Source organism: Mobula hypostoma, chromosome 3, assembly GCF_963921235.1.
Source record: "Mobula hypostoma chromosome 3, sMobHyp1.1, whole genome shotgun sequence".
Taxonomy (NCBI): Eukaryota; Metazoa; Chordata; class Chondrichthyes; order Myliobatiformes; family Myliobatidae; genus Mobula; species Mobula hypostoma.
The window spans coordinates 112,194,324-112,212,380 of NC_086099.1; the positions used below are offsets into that span (position 1 = coordinate 112,194,324).

General features: G+C 45.2%; 1 protein-coding gene across 5 annotated transcripts in view; it reads right to left on the minus strand.

Moving 5' to 3' along the window:
- LOC134344194 (ankyrin-2-like) overlaps nt 1-18,057 on the minus strand; it is a 978,678-nt gene that overhangs the window by 280,514 nt on the left and 680,107 nt on the right. For all 5 annotated transcript variants that reach the window (XM_063043600.1, XM_063043603.1, XM_063043602.1 and 2 more), the window contains one exon: nt 440-584. In XM_063043600.1, the coding sequence (XP_062899670.1) occupies nt 440-584 (145 nt within the window). The remainder of the gene's footprint in view (nt 1-439; nt 585-18,057) is intronic.

The window sequence follows — 18,057 nt, forward strand, 5'->3', positions numbered from 1 at the left end:
ATTTATGATTAGATGGAGAAACATTTAACAAATTAAGGATGAATTTATCTTAGGCCTTATCTAAACACCGAAGTAAACAATACAGACAAACTAGTGATAAAACCTCCTGAAATCAAAAGGAATCAAAATGTGGCAGAACACAGAAAATACTACCACCAGGTTTGTGAACTTTCCTGAGGTGTAGTTTTGCTCTTTTCTGACAGCTTGCCTTCTTCCAAAATTTAGCACATAAAATCTTAGTGATTTTATGAGGGTACAAAGTCTTCGGCCAGACATAAGAATATGTTCCATTAACTTCCTGGGAGCAAACACAGTGCATTCTAGGCAAATCTGTTTGATGCTGGAATTTTTCTTGGCAAATTTTAACATAGTTTAACCATCAATCAGTTAATGCAACATTTTAATCAGGCTTGCCAAAAGAAACCAAGACCAAAGATACCTATCTGAGCGCTCTCCAAGGCGTCCTATTCCTCTGTACATCATGTTGTCTAGGTACCGACTGCTGGGTAGGGAGTCATCTCCAAGTTCTTTTAGGTCCTCTGGTCTAAGATACTCTCCTCCATCACCCGTCATTGTATCATCTCCTTGGGATCAAAAGACAGTTTACCAATCAGCAGATGTGTTGAATTTGCTATTGGATGCCAAAATTAAAAAAAAAACACACAAAGCTGGAAACTAATCACTCACAGTAAAGATTAAAGTCTGTCACAAGCCTTGTGGCCCATCAGGCTAGTGCTTATGCCGGTTTCCGTGGCATGAAGCGACTGAGAGTACGAGACTCCGCCCCGGATAGGACGCCAGTCTATCGTGAGGTTAACCCCCAGCATTTTTTGCCGGTACCCATTTTCAGCTGGGTAGATGAAGCATTTTGTGGTTAAGTGCCTTGCTCATGGATACACATGCTGCCTCGGCCAAGGCTCGAACCCACAACCTTCAGATCGCTAGTCCAACGCCCTAACCACTTGGCCATGCGTCACACAATACTCACAGTGAAGCAGCATATGCTTGTTACTAAGAACTAGAGGAAAATTTAGTAAAGAATACAAGTTGCAATACATTACAACAGAATAGCACATGACAAAAAGCAAGACATTGGGACGCCTTTTTAATTATAAAAATGGTTAGATAAAATGAACAGTTTAATGTCCCACATCCCAAATTAGACTTCCTTCATTATACAGTAATAGAGCACTACAGCACAAAAAGCAGGCCGTCTTTGGCCCATCATGTCCATGCCAAACATTTATTCTGCTTAGTTCCATTGACTCATGCCTGGACCTTAGAAATCCATAACCTTTCTTACCATGTACTATTTCCAACTTCTCTTAAACGTTGCAACCAACCCATATTTACCACTTCTACTGGCAACTCATTTCATGCTTGTGAAGAAGATTCCCCTCAGATTCCCCTTAAATATTCACCCTTAACCCTGACCTCCAGTTCTAGTCTCACTTAACCTCAGTGGAAAATGCTGGCTTGCACTTACCCTATCTGTGCCCCTCATACTTTTGTATACCTCTATCAAATTTCCCCTCATTTTCTGAAGTTCCAGGGAATAAAATCCTAACCAAATCAAATTTCCCCTATAACGCAGGTCTTCAACCTTCCCTATAACGCAGGTCTTCAACCTTCCCCTATAACACAGGTCTACAAGTCTTGGCAACATCTTTGTATACCTTCTCTGTGTAGTTTCAATCTTATTTACAACTTTCCTGTAGATAGGTTACCAGAACTGCACACAATACTCTAAATTTAGAATTCACCAACATCTTATACAACTTCAACATAACATTCTAACTCCTGTACACTATACTCAGTTTTATGAAGGCAAATGTGCTAGAAGATTTCTCTACAATGTTCTCTACCTGTGATGCACATTCAAAGAATTATGGATTTGTATTCCTGCACCCTCTGTTTTACTGCATATTTATTGGCATATGGTTCACTGTGAAAGTCCGATCCTGTTTGTCCTCCCAAAGTGCAACACCTCACAGTTGTCTGCATTAAATTCCATCTGCCATTTTCAGCCAATTTTTCCAGCTGGTCTAGATCCCAATGTAGGATTTGATAACCTTCTTCACTACATCTCTAATCTTGGTGTTATCTGCAAAGTTACTGATCCAGTTTACCACATTATGAACCAGATCATTGATATAGATGACAAACAACAATGGACCCAGCAATAATCCCTGCGGCACTCCAGTCACAAGCCTCCAAGTCAGAGAAGCAACCATCCACTACCACTCTCTGATTTGTCTCGCAAAGCCAATGTTGAATCCAATTTACTACTTTATCCTGAATGCCAAGTGACAGAATCCTCTGGACCAGCCTCCCACATGGAACTTTGTCAAAGGCCTTGCTGAAGTCCATGTCAAATATGCCCGCTGTCTTTCCTTCATCAACTTTCCTGGTAACTCGATAAAATCATTTAGGTATGATGTAGCAAGTACAAAACCATGTTGATATTCACTGATCAAGCTTGTCTACCCAAATACGTGTTCCTTGGAATACCTTCTAATAATTTACCCCTACTAACATCAGGCTCACTGACTTATAATTTCCCAGTTTAGTCTGATAACCTTTCTTGAGTAACAGAAAAACATTAGTTATCCTCCAGTCCTCCAGAACCTCACTCGTGAGTAAAGACATTTTAAATATTTCTGATAGGGCCCAGCTCTTGCCTCCCACAAGGTCTGATGGAACACCTTATCAGACCCTGGAGACTTATCCACCTTAATTTGCCTCAAGCACTTCCTCTTTTGTAATCTGGATACAGTCCATGACTTCACTACTATTTTTCCTCAGTAGTTAAGGTCTCCCCCCATGTCTTTAAGCTCAAGGGCATAGATGACCACGCTGATCTTCAAGTGGACCAAACCCTGGAAAAAGCCACTGACTATCCACATGATCAATGCCTCTCATCATCTTATACACCTCTATCAGGTCACCTCTCATCCTCTGTCACTCCAAAGAGAAAAGGCCAAGTTCACTCAACCAGTTTTCATAAGGCATGTTCCCCAATCCAGGCAACATCCTTGTAAATATCCTCTGCACCCTTTCTATGGCTTCCACATCCTTCCTGTAGTGAGGCGACCAGAACTGAGCACAGTACTCCAAGTGGGCTCTGACCGGGGTCCTATATAGCTGCAATATTACCTCTTGGCTCTTAAACTCGATCTCATGGTTGATGAAGGCCAATGCACCATCTGCCTTCTTAACCACAGAGTCAACCTGCGCAGCTGCTTTGAGTGTCCTATGGACTCAGACCCCAAGATTGCTCTGATCCTCCACACTGCCAAGAGTCTTACCATTAACACTATATTCTGCCATCATATTTGATCTACCAAAATGAACCACCTCACACCTATCTGGGTTGAACTCCATCTGCCACTCCTCAGCCAAGTTTTGTATCCTATTAATGTCCCACTGTAACCTCTGACAGCCCTCCACACTATCCACAACACCACCAACCTTTATGTCATGAGCAAACTTACGAACCCATCCCTCCACTTCTTCATCCAGGTCATTTATAAAAATCACGAAAAGTAAGAGTCCCAGAACAAATCCCTGAGGCACACCACTGGTGACCAACCTCCATGCAGAATATGACCCGTCTACAACCACTCTTTGCCTTCTGTGGGCAAGCCAGTTCTGGATCCACAAAGCAATGTCCCCTTGGATTCCATGCCTCCTTACTTTTTCAATAAGCCTTGCATGGCGTACCTTATCAAATGCCTTGCTGAAATCCATATACACTACAACCAGACCAGTATCCACACTCTATGTTTCTGAAGGAACCTCTGGTATCCTCGTTAATATTATTGGTTAGCTTACTTCTGTGCTCCATCTTTATCTTCTTAATTACCTTTTTAGTTGGTTTTTAAAAGCTTCCCAATCCTCAAACTTCCCATTAATTTTTGCCCTATCATAGCTTTAACGTTGACTTTGTCTTCTCTTGTTAACCACCATACTGTCCTCTTGCCTTTAGAGTACTTCCTCTTTGAGACGTATATATCCTGTGCCTTCCGAATTGTTTCCAGAAATTCCAGCCATTGCTACTCTGTCATCATCCCTGCCAGCGTTCTTTTCCAATCAATTCTGGCCAACTCTTCTCTCATGCCTCTGTATTTCCTTTTACTCCACTGTAATACTGATACATCTGACTTTAGCTTCTCCTTCTCAAATTTCAGGGTGAATTTGATCATATTATGATCACTGCCCCTAAGGGTTCTTTTACCTTAAGCTCACTAATCAATTCTGGTTCACTGCACACACCCAATCCAGAATAGCTGATCCCCTAACGGGCTTAACCACGAGCTGCTCTAGGAATTTCCCGTCTTGGAATCCAGCACCAACCCGATTTTCCCAATCTACCTGCATATCGAAATTCCCCGTGACTGTTGTAGAATGCATTTTCTCTCTCACATTGTAATTTGTAGACCACATCCTTACTTCTCGTTGGGGGTCTATATACAACTACCATCAGGATCTTTTTTACCCTTGCAATTCATTAGCTCTATTCACAATGATTCAATATCTTCTGACCCTATGTTGCCTCTTTTACCAACAGAGCAACACTGACCCCTCTGCCTTCCTGCTTGTCCTTTTGTATCCTTGAACATTAAGCTCCCAACTATATTCTTCCTTCAGCCATGATTCAGTAATGCCTACAACATCATACCTGCCAATCTATAACCGTTCATCTACCTCATTCCATATACCGCGCACAATCAAATATAACACCTTCAGTACTGTATTCACCCTTTTTGATTTTGTCGAACCCTTTTATGTTGCAATTCATCACGTTGACTACAGTTTTGCCCTGTCCACAGCCTCTCCTCACTATACTTTGCCTCTGTTTGTAAACCAACTACCTCATCTTCAGCACTATTATCTGCCTTTTATACAATACTTCTTGTATTGAAATATGTGCAGCTCTGGACATGAGTCGCACCATGCTCAACATTTTGATTCCTAACTTTGTCTGAGGTCTTACCAACATCTGTCCCCACAACCTCTCCACTAATTGTTTTGGCACTCTGGATGCCAGCCCCTGCAATGCACGTTTAAACCACACCGTGCTGCATTAACAAACCCTCCCGCTAGGATATTAGTCCCCCTCTGGTTCAGGCATTGCTTCTGTACAGGTCCCGCCTTCCCTGGGAGAGCCAAATGATCTAAAAATCTTATGCCCTCCCTTCTATAGCAACACCTTAGCCAATACTAAAATGTATAATCTTCCTAGTTCTGGCTTTAAACACAGAAACATAGAAAACACACAGCACAGAACACAGTCCTGACGAAGGGTCTCGGCCTGAAACGTCGACTACACGTCTTCCTAGAGATGCTGCCTGGCCTGCTGCGTTCACCAGCAACTTTTATGTGTGTTGCACAATATAGGCCTTTTGGCCCACAATGCTGTGCCGAACATGTCCCTACCTTAGAAATTACTCGACTTCTCCATAGCCCTCTATTTTTCTAAGCTCCATGTACCTATCCAGGAATCTCTTACAAGACTCTATTGTATCCATCTCTACCACTGTCGCTGGCAAACCCATCCCACGTACTCACCACTCTGTGCTAAAAAAAATCTGCAAGCACCTTAAAAGTGTGCCCTATTGTGTTAGCCATCTCAACCCTGGGGAAAAAGCCTCCAACTATCCACACGATCACTGCCTCTCATTATCTTGTACACCTCTATCAGGTCACCTCTCATCCTCCGTCACTCCAAGGAGAAAAGGACAAGTTCACTCAAACTATTCTCGTAGAGCATGCTCCCCAATCCAAGAAACAGCCTTGTAATTCTCCTCTGCATCCTTTCTATAGTTTCCACATCCTTCCTGTAGGGAGGTGACCAGAACTGAGCACAGTACTCCAAGTGGGGTCTGACCAGGGTCCTATACAGCTGCAACATTACCTCTTGGCTCTTAAACTCAATCCCATGGTTGATGGAGGCCAATGAACCATCTGCCTTCTTAACCACAGAGTCAACCTGCACAGCAGTATTGAGTGTCCTATGGACTCGGACCCCAAGATTCCTCTGATCCTCCACACCGCCAAGAGTCTTACCATTAACACTATATTCTGCCATCATATTTGATCTACCAAAATGAACCACCTCACACGTCTCTGGGTTGAACTCCATCTGCCACTCCATAGCCAAGTTTTGTATCCTATTAATGTCCCACTGTAACCTCTGACAGCCCTCCACACTATCCACAACACCACCAACCTTTGTGTCATCAGCAAATTTACTAACCCATCCCTCCACTTCATCATCCAGGCATTTATAAAAATCACAAAGAGTAGGCGTCCCAGAACAGATCCCTGAAGCACACCACTGGTGACCAACCTCCAAGTAGAATATGACCTGTCTACAACCACTCTTTGCCTTGTGTGGGCAAGCCCATTCTGAATCCACAAAGCAAGATCCCCTTGGATCCCATGCTTCCTAAACAGAAAAGGCTTGTCAGAAGGGCAGTGTTATGATAATTGTGGGGGATTTTAACATGTGAGTGGATTGGGAAAATCAGGTCGGCACTGGATCTCAAGAGAGAGAATTTGCAGAATGTCTGCGAGATGGCTTTTTAGAACAGCTTGTTGTTGAGCCCACTAGGGGATCGGCTGTACTGGATTGGATATTGTGTAATGAACCGGAGGTGATTAGAGAGGTTGAGGTGAAAGAACCCTTAGGAGGCAGTGCTCATAACATGATTGAGTTCACTGTGAAATTTGAAAAAGCGAAGCCGAAATCTGATGTGTCGGTATTTCAGTGGAGTAAAGGAAATTACAGTGGCATGAGAGAGCAACTGGCCAAAGTTGACTGGAAAGGGACACTGGCGGGAAAGATGGCAGAGCAGCAGTGGCTGGAGTTTATGCGAGAAGTGAGGAAGGTGCAAGACAGGTATATTCCACAAAAGAAGAAATTTTCGAATGGAAAAAGGATGCAACCGTGGTTGACAAGAGAAGCCAAAGCCAAAGTTAAAGCAAAGGAGAGGGCACACAAGGAAGTAAAAATTAGTGGGAAGACAGAGAATTGGGAAGTTTTTAAAAGCTTACAAAAGGAAACTAAGAAGGTCATTAAGAGGGAAAAGATTAACCATGAAAGGAAACTGGCAAATAATATCAAAGAGGATACTAAAAGCTTTTTCAAGTATATAAAGAGTAAAAGACAGATGAGAGTAGATATAAGACCAATAGAAAATGATGCTGGAGAAATTGTTATGGGAGGTAAGGAGATGGCGGAGGAACTGGACGAGAAGTGTGCGCAATCACAATTACGACAGAGGAAGTACTCAGGAAGCTGAATAGTCTATGTTACGTACCCCGTAACTGGGTTGCCAAACCAGCAGAAATGGATCACTCAGTTGGAGTCTGGATTACTAGAACTAATAAAGTTTTATTAAAGAAACAAGTGACAGTAATCAAAAGGATAATAAATGCAACAGTTCAGCAATGATAAACACACATGTGCAGAGAATTAAGATAACAAGATCAATCAAGCTCTATCGTTGTCTAGGGGTAAATGACCAATTTCAAAGTGACACAAAGTCCAGTTCAATTTAGTTCAGTTCGCAATAATCGTTGCCATGGCGATGGACAATGTGGGGGGAAGGAGAGAGAGAACAAGAACGAATGATCATTCAAAACGGCTTCCACACACAGACCTGTGATATTGCTCACAAGCAGCTTTTGGGCGAGTCCTTTGTGATGTCACCTGAGGTCACCGACTGTGACTCCTCCTCCAGATGCGGTCGATCCTCTGCAGTGAACCTGGCACCCAAGCAAGGGCGGACACACACCAGGTTCCCGCTGATCGTACCTTTCCACCCTGTGCGTCTGAGGCTTGGTTCCGCAACCAGCCTTCCAAAGACTCCCGCCGACTTGCAGGAGGGGGCACCGCTTCCAGGGTCTCATTACCTCGTAGTGTCGTGTGTGTCCTGCCTTAGCGAACCTGTCCCTTTTTATCCCCCTGCTGGGGTATCGCCTGTCCATCACTTCAAACAGTTCAGGGTTCAAAGGGGGAGCCGCTCTAGACAGCTCTCTCTCCCGTCCCTTCATTACACATCTCCAAATGCTGCTCCATTGTCTTCCTTATCTCTCTCTCTCCCGAAGACAGGTGGCAGACCAACTCCTGATCACACAGGACAGCTAACATCTATGTGTATTCTTGTCACATCTAAAGGTAGATAAATCTCCGGGACCAGATGGAATGCACCCTCGTGTTCTGAAGGAAGTAGCTGTGGAGATTGCGGAGGCATTAGTGATGATCTTTCAAAAGTCGATAGATACTGGCCTAGTTCCGGAGGACTGGAAGATTGCAAATGTCACTCCGCTATTTAAGAAGGGGGCAAGGAAGCAAAAAGGAAATTATAGACCTGTTAGCTTGACATCGGTGGTTGGGAATTTGTTGGAGTCGATTGTCAAGGATTAGGTTACAGAGTACCTGGAGGCATATGACAAGATAGGCAGAACTCAGCATGGATTCCTTAAAGGAAAATCCTGCCTGACAAACCTATACAATTTTTTGAGGAAATTACAAGTAGGCTAGACAAGGGAGATGCAGTGGATGTTGTATATTTGGATTTTCAGAAGGCCTTTGACAAGGTGCCACACATGAGGCTACTTAACAAGATAACAGCCCATGGAATTACGGGAAAGTTACATATGTGGATAGAGTGTTGGCTGATTGGCAGGAAACAGAGAGTGGGAATAAAGGGATCCTATTCTGGTTGTCTGCTGGTTACCAGTGGTGTTTCACAGGGGTCCGTGTTAGGGTCGCTTCTTTTTACATTGTATATCAACGATTTGGATTATAGAATAGATGGATTTGTGGCTAAGTTTGCTGACGATACGAAGATAAGTGGAGGGGCCAGTAATGCTGAGGAAACAGAGAGTCTGCAAACAGACTTGGATAGATTGGAAGAATGGGCAAAGAAGTAGCAAATGAAATACAATGTTGGAAAGTGTACGGTTATGCACTTTGGCAGAAAAAATAAACGGGCAGACTATTATTTAAATGGGGAAAGAATTCAAAGTTCTGAGCTGTAACGGGACTTGGGAGCCATCATGCAGGATACCCTTAAGGTTAACCTCCAGGTTGAGTCAGTGGTGAAGAAGGCGAATGCAATGTTGGCATTCATTTCTAGAGGAATAGAGTATAGGAGCAGGGATGTGATGTTGAGGCTCTATAAGGCGCTGGCGAGACCTCACTTGGGGTACTGTGGGCAGTTTTGGTCTCCTTATTTAAGAAAGGATGTGCTGACGTTGGAGAGGGTACAGAGAAGATTCACTAGAATAATTCTGGGAATGAGAGGGTTAACATATGAAGAACGTTTGTCCACTCTTGGACTGTATTCCTTGGAGTTTAGAAGAATGAAGGGAGACCTCACAGAAACATTTCGAATGTTGAAAGGCATGGACAGAGTGGATGTGGCAAAGTTGTTTCCTATGATGGGGGAGTCTAGTACAAGAGGGTATGACTTAAGGATTAAAAGGTGCCCATTCAGAACAGAAATGCAAAGAAATTTTTTTAGCCAGAGGGTCGTGAATCTATGGAATTTGTTGCCACGGGCAGCAGTGGAGGCCAAGTCATTGGGTGTATTTAAGGCAGAGATTGATAGGTATCTGAGTAGCCAGGGCATCAAAGGTTATGGTGAGAAGGCGGGGCAGTGGGACTAAATAGGATAAAATGGATCAGCTCATGATAAAATGGCAGAGCAGACTCGAAGGGCCAAATGGCTGACTTCTGCTCCTTTGTCTTATGGTCTTTTGGTCCTTACTTTCTCAATAAGCCTTCCATGGGGTACCTTGTCAAATGCCTTGCTGAAATCCATATATACTACATCTACTGCCCTACCTTCATCAACGTGTTTAGTCACATCCTCAAAAAATTCAATCAGGCTTAAAAGGCACGATCTGCCTTTGACAAAGTCATGCTGACTATTCCTAATCATATTATGCCTCTCCAAATGTTCATAAATCCTGCCTCTCAGGATCTTTTCCATCAACTTACCAAGCACTGAAGTAAGACTTACTGGTCTATAATTTCCTCGGCTGTCTCTACTCCCTTTCTTGAATGAGGGAACAACATTTGCAACCCTCCAATCCTCTGGAACCTCCCCTGTCCCCATTGATGATGCAAAGATCATTGCCAGAGGCTCAGCAATCTCCTCCCTTGCCTCCCACATTAGCTTGGAGTACATCTCATCCGGTCCCAGAAACTTATCCAACTTAATACTTTCCAAAAGTTCCAGCGCATCCTCTTTCTTAATGTCTATATGTTCATGCTTTTCAATCCACTGTAAGTCATCCCTACAATCGCCAAGATCCTTTTCCGTAGTGAATATTGAAGCAAAGTATTCATTAAGTACCTCAGCTATCTCCTCTGTTTCCATACACACTTTTCCATTGTCACACTTGATTGGTCCTATTCTCTCACATCTTATCCTCTTGCTCTTCATATACTTAGATAATGCCTTGGGGTTTTCTTTAATTCTGCTCGCCAAGGCCTTCTCATGGCCCCTTCTGGCTCTCATAATTTAATTCTTAAGCTCCTTTCTGCTAGCCTTATAACCTTCTGGATCTCTATCATTACCCAGTTTTTTTAATCTTTCGTAAGGTTTTCTTTTCTTCTCGATTAGATTTTCAACAGCCTTTGTACACCACAGTTCCTGTGAACTCTATGACCATTGGCTACTGTACAGTCTAAAGTCTGAATATATCACTATTATCCATCTCGAATACCTGATTAAATTACTGAGACATCAGTAAATTCTACTGTCAGCAATAAAGCACAGTATAACTAAAGCAACTACTGTTTCAACTATCAATTGGCTCTGATGAAAACAAATTGAAGAAAAGAATTGCAACCTACTGTACAGATGAATTAATTTCTGAGAAGATTGTGAATATAAGTGTTCTCCTTCAATTAATAGATATTGCACAGTCTCTACATCCAGTGAGAAGATGGAGAACTCTGGCACCTCAAAGACCTGAAGATCTCTCTGTACCTGAGCTGTCCCAGTGCCAAAGAAGAGACCAACTGAGTGCCCCCACACTTTCATCAAGGAAAGAGAGGATTAGATGGCCTAGATCAGCAGACAATGTAACTTAGAAGCAGTTCGATGACGACCTGGATTGCATCCTAGAAGCTACATTGGCAGGACCTGCGTACTGGAAAATTGACTCCCTCACAGCCATTGTGTTCAACTTTGCTAAACAGCGATTTCCATCAAGGTATCCAAACAGGAGGGAAAGGGAGATTCACCACCTGAGGTGCAAGATAAAGATCCTGAGCAAACAATTCAAAAATGGTTCACCTGACGAAAAAGGTGTCAAAGATCTAACCAGCGAACTGTGTGAATGGCTGTGTAAGCTTAGGAGGGTGGCGCAGCTGCAAAAACGAAGAAGGAAGAAAGAGAGGAGAGCGCAGTTTGTTAAAGACCCATTCAGATTCACTGGGGGTCTTCCCAATCAGCGAAAATCTGGCACCCTAACCAGCTCAAAGCATGAGGTGGAAGAATTTCTGTGGAAATCACACAGAGATACCCGCAGGAATCAGGGTCAAAAATTTAATCCAGAAGTCCCTCAACCAAGAATTGCAGCAACTGAGCTGAACATGGCAGAGCCCACGTGGCAGGAGGTCCAGGATATCATCAAGAGAGCAAAGTCATCTGCAGTGCCAGGACCAAGTGTACCCTACAGTGTATTTAAGAAATGCCCAAACTCCTCTGGAGGTTGTGGAAGATAATGAGGAAGATTTGGACCAAAGGCTCTATCCCACCAAGCCGGAAAACGGCTGAAGGATGCTTTGTTCCCAAGGAAGAAGATTACTCCGCAATCACCCAGTTTAGGATGATCACCCTCCTTATCATGGAGTGCAAGGTATTCTTCTCAGAAAATGGGAGAAGGCAGACCTCTTACTTAATGGAAAACCACTATATCAACACATCCATCCAGAAAGGTTTTTCTGGGTGCCTTGAACACACCTCAATAATCCACAAGGCCAGACAGAAGAAAGTCGACTTAACAGTCGTCTGGTTAGACCAAGCCTACGCCTATGGAATAATCCCACACATCCTCATCCAGGCTTGTCTGGACCACTACCATATCCCGGCATTAACGCAAGACATGGTCACCAGCTACCTAGGAGGATTCAAGCAACACTTCACTTCAGCCCACTTTACAACCAGTTGGCAAGACCTCCAAAAAGGGATTCTAATCAGCTGTACCATGTCTCCCATTTGTGTGTCATGGATATGAACCTCCTCATATCAGCAGAAGCAGACGTAACCCGAGCCCCAGAGTTGCAGCCCAGCATCTGACAACCTGCATTGTGGGGTTCACAGTGACCATTGTAACCCATGTCCAAGCAAGGTGGATAGTGGAAAACCTGGACAACATAGCTACCTGGGCTAGGATGATCTTCAAGGCCAGGAAATCCAGATGTATGGCGATCAAAAAGAGCAAGTTTACTAGCAAGTTCAGTCTTCAAGTACAGCGAGAAATCATTCCATCCATAGAGGACAACCCAGTAAAGTGTGATGGAAAATGGTTTAATACAGTCTGGTTTAATGGTTTAAATCACCAACACTGTAAAGCAGACTGAAGCCTGGTTGAAGAAGATCAACAAAACCAGACTCCCTGGTAAACGTAAGACAATCTCTTCTACCAAGGCTGCTCTGGCTGCGAGAGGAAGGCCCTGAAGGACCAGTCCTCTGTCCAGGAGTGCAGGGACAAAGGAGACATGGCTATTTCCCATGGAGATCGGCTGCAGAGGGCTCCAGCAGGTCACCATGGAGGTTGCTGTCTGTGCTGAGACTTGCTGAAAAGAGCAAGAACCAAGCAGCTGGCAGGATGGGGGAGGAAGCAGAAACAGCCTCTGGCTGGATATGGAGCAGGCGAGTGGAGCTGAGCTGGAAGTCAGGAGCAGATGGGCAGTGACTTGGTTACCATTGCTGACCTGCCAGCTGGAGAGTGTAGTGATTAAGGGCTGAAGCACTCTATGAAGGTTGGGCACCACCTGACAATATCTGCTCCTGGCCAAAGGCCAGATAACTGTTGAAAGCACCCCAGTGTATGATGCAAGCAAGTATTAAAATGTACAAAAGCAACTAACAGGAAAGTGCCAATTTTAATTTCTGAAGAAGTTGATGAAGTTATTCCCTAATGCACTAGTCTGGATATTTACAACACATGGTCATACTATGGCACAATTAACATGCTAGGAGCCACACTCACGTCCCCACCTACATCAACGGAGCTGTAGTGGAGCATGTATCAAGCTTCAAATTTCTTGGTGTCCACATTTCCGAGGATCTCACCTGGTCCCTGAACTCCTCCATCCTGATCAAAATGGCGCAACAGCATCTTTATTTCCTGCGAAGCATCAAGAAAGCTCACCCTGTCCCAGGATACTGACAGACTTTTACTGCTGTACCACTGAGAGCATACTCACCAACTGCCTCTCAGTGTGGTATGGCAATTGTCCCATATCGGACCGCAAAGCGCTCTAGCGTGTGGTGAAAACTGCCCAGCGGATTATCGGCACCCAATTGCCTACCAGTGAGAACATCTACCATAAACGCAGTCTGGGCAGGGTGAAAAGCATTATCAGGGATGCATCTCACCCTAACCATGGACTTTTTACTCTCCTCCCATCCGGTAGGTGCTACAGGAGCCTCCGCTCCCGCACCAGCAGGCACAGGAAGAGCTTCTTCCCTGGGGCTGTGAGCCTGCTGAATCTCACATCACAGCGCTAAACAGTATTGCACCCATATTGTACTGTCTCAGTACTTTTATATTTGTGTGCTGTAGCACTTACTTTTTATTCACAGTTATTTTGTAAACAACACTATTCTTTGCATTTCTGGTTAGATGCTAACTGCATTTCATTGGCTTTGTATCTGTACTCGGCACAATGACAATAAAGTTGAATCCAATCTAATCTAATCTAATAAAAGTCTTCTCAGGGTGATATATGTAGCCAATAGCATCTGATTTTCCTTTGTCACCCACCGGGTCAGACTATTTCCTAAAAGCAATTTATTAATCAAATTGACTGAACATTAAAACTGTTGCCCATCTGTAGAAGTGAGAGGTTACACACATTGAAGTTACTTCACAAAATACTCTGCAGATGCTGGGGTCAAAGCAACACTCACAACACGCTGGAGGAACTCAGCAGGTTGGGCAGCATCCGTGGAAACAATCAGACAATGTTTCGGGCAGGAACCCTTCATCAGGACTGAAAAGGGAAGGGGCAGAGGCCCTATAAGGAAGGTGGGAGGAGGGTGGGAAGGAGAAGGCTGGTAGGTTCCAGGTGAAAAACCAGAAAGGGGAAAGATAAAGGGGTGGGAGAGGGGAAGCAGGGAGGTGATAGGTAGGAAAGGTGAAGAAGGAATAGGGGAAAACACAATGGGTAGCAGAAGGAGGCGGAACCATGAGGGAGGTGATAGACAGCTGGGGGAGGGGGCAGAGTGAAATAGGGATAGGGGAAGGGAAGGGGAGGGAATTACCAGAAGTTGGAGAATTCTATGTTCATACCAAGGGGCTGGAGACTACCTAGACGGTATATGAGGTGTTGCTCCTCCAACCTGAGTTTAGCCTCATCATGGCAGTAGAGGAGGCCATGTATATACATATCCGAATGGGAATGTGAAGCAGAGTTGAAGTGGGTGGCAACTGGGAGATCCCGTCTGTTTTGGCGGACGGAGTGGAGGTGCTCAACGAAGCGGTCCCCCAATCTGCGTCAGGTTTCACCGATGTAGAGGAGGCCGCACTGGGAGCACCGGATGCAATTGATGACCCCAACAGACTCACAAGTGAAGTGTTGCCTCACCTGGAAGGACTGTTTGGGGCCCTGAGTGGTGACAAAAGAGGAGGTGTAGGGACAGGTGTAGCACTTACGCTTACAGGGATAAGTGCCGGGTGGGAGATCCTAGGGAGGGACGTGTGAATCAGGGAGTCGCAGAGGGACCGATCCCTGCGGAAAGCGGAGAGAGGTGGAGAGGGAAAGTTATGCTTAGTGGTGGGGTCCTGTTGAAGGTGGCGGAAGTTGCGGAGAATAATGTGCTAGATCCGGAGGCTGGTGGGGTGGTAGGTGAGGACAAGGGGAACTTTGACCCTGGAGGGGTGGGAGGATGGGGTGAGGGCTAAAGTGCAGGAAATGGAGGAGATGCGGGTGAGGGCATCATTGATGACGATAGAAGGGAAACCACGATCCTTAAAGAAAGAGGACATTTGAGATGTCTTGGAATGGAAAGCTTCATCCTAGGAGCAGATGCGGTGGAGACGGAGGAACTGGGAATAGGGAATGGCATTTTTGCATGTGGCAGGGTGGGAAGAGGTATAAGACCATAAGACCATAAGACAAAGGAGCAGAAGCCGGCCATTCGGCCCATCAAGTCTGCTCGGCCATTTTATCATGAGCTGATCCATTCTCCCATTTAGTCCCACTCCCCCGCTTTCTCACCATAACCTTTGATGCCCTGGCTAGTCAGATACCTATCAATCTCTGCCTTAAATACACCCAATGACTTGGCCTCCACTGCTGCCCGTGGCAAAAAATTCCATAGATTCACCACCCTCTGGCTAAAAAAATTTCTTCGCATTTCTGTTCTGAATGGGCGCCCTTCAATCCTTGTCATGCCCTCTCGTACTAGACTCCCCCATCATACGAAACAACTTTGCCACATCCACTCTGTCCATGCCTTTCAACATTCAAAATGTTTCTATGAGGTCTCCCCTCATTCTTCTAAACTCCAAGGAATACAGTCCAAGAGCAGACAAACGTTCCTCATATGTTAACCCTCTCATTCCTGGAATCATTCTAGTGAATCTTCTCTGTACCCTCTCCAACGTCAGCACATCCTTTCTTAAATAAGGAGACCAAAACTGCCCACAGTACTCCAAGTGAGGTCTCACCAGCGCCTTATAGAGCCTCAACATCACATCCCTGCTCCTATACTCTATTCCTCTAGAAATGAACATTGCATTCGCCTTCTTCACTACCGACCCAACCTGGAGGTTAACCAAGGGCTCCCAAGTCCCGTTGCATCTCAGAACTTTGAATTCTTTCCCCATTTAAATAATAGTCTGCCCGTTTATTACTTCTGCCAAAGTGCATAACCATACACTTTCTAACATTGTCGAGGTAGTTATGAGATTCAGTGGGCTTGTAGAAGATGTCAGTGGACAGTCTGTCTCCAGAGACGGAGACCAAGAGATCGAGAAAGGGGAGAGAAGTGTCCGAGATAGACCAAGTGAATTTGAGGGCTGGGTGGAAGTTTGAAGTAAAGTCGATGAAATTGTCGAGCTCAGCATGGGTTCAGGAAGCAGCACCAATGTAGTCGTCAATGTAGCGAAGGAAAAGTTGGGGAGCAGTACCAGAATAGGTTTGGAGCACAGACTGTTCCACATAACCAACAAAGAAGCAGGCATAGCTGGGGCCCATGCGAGTGCCCATAGCTACACCCTTGGTCTGAAGAAAGTGGGACGAGCCAAAAGAGAAGTTATTAAGTGTGAGTACCATTTCTGCCAACCGGAGGAGGGTAGTGGTGGTGGGGAACTGGTGAGGTCTATTGTCCAGAAAGTAGCGGACGGCTTTGAGGCCTTCGTCATGGGGAATAGAGGTGTATAAGGATTGGACATCCATAGTGAAAATGAAGCAGTTGGGACCAGGGAACTGGAAGTTATTGAAGAGGTGGAGGGCATGGGATGTATCCCGGATGTAGGTGGGGAGGGACTGAACTATGTGTGACAAAATGGAGTCCAGGTAGGCAGATACAAGTTCAGTGGGACAGGAGCAGGCAGAAACAATGGGTCTACTGGGACAGTCAGGCTTGTGGATCTTGGGGAGGAGGTAAAACCGAGCAGTATGGGCTGTGGGAATTATGAGTTTAGCGGCTGAGGATGGAAGGTCTCTGGAGTTGATAAGGGCAGTGATGGTACGGGAGGGAATGGTTTGATGTTTTTTGGTGGGGTCCTGTTCCAGGGGTAAGTAAGAGGAGGTGTCAGAGAGCTGCTGTTTGGCCTCAGTGAGGTAGAGGTCCGTCCGCCAGACTACTACAGCACCACCTTTGTCAGCCGGTTTGATGGTGAGGTAGGGATTAGTGTGGAGAGAGTGGAGGACAGTGCGTTCAGAGGGAGTGAGGTTGGAACAGGAGAGAGGAGTGGTGAAGTTGAGACGGTTGATGTCTTGGCGACAGTTGGAGATAGAAAGATCGAGTGTAGGTAGATGGCCAGGACGGGGTGTCCAGGAGGAGGAGGAGGGTTGAAGACGGGAGAAGGGGTCATCAGTAGGGGGAGGGGAATCCCTGCCAAAGAAGTCGGCTTGGAAATGTAGGCGACGGAAGAAGAGTTCAGCGTCATGGCGGGCAGAGAACTCACTGAGGTGTGGACTGAGGCCGACAAAAGTGAGGTCCTTGCTAAGGACAGAACGTTCTGCCTCCGAGAGGGGAAGGTCAGAGGGGATGGTGAAGACACGGCAAGGGATGGGGCTGAGGTCAGAGGAGGGTAAAGAGTGGGAGATGAAGTTACTTCATCTGAAAGAGGTCAAAGTTCCAGCAGTGTACTTTATAGGCAATGAAGGAGAGCAACACCCCCCAAAAAATTTGGAATTTAGGAATTCAAATTCCCACCGGGACAGGTTAATTTTCCCATCTGCTCTGGGGTCTTGGCCTGAAATGTCGACTGTACTCTTTTCAATCGATGCTGCCTGGCCCGCTGAGTTCCTCCAGCATTTTGTGTGTGTTGCTTAACTTTCCCATCAGTTCCTTTTTAACTTTTATTCAACAGGACTTGTTTAAACTATAGGCTTAAGACTTGTTTTGGAAATTCAAAATAATCAGTATAATTCACTGTTCATTCTACCTGGACACAGAACTATGCTAGAAACACTTATTCAAAGACAGTGTGATTGAGGAACGGTCGCAGCAGGAGGAGGAGCGAGAGGCTCGGGAGAGCACTGAGTGCTGGGAAGCAGCTCAGGTGAGTGTGCTTTAAAAAGGAGAGTGGAGGGCAACTGAAGGGTTAAACAGAGTGCTGATTGGTTGA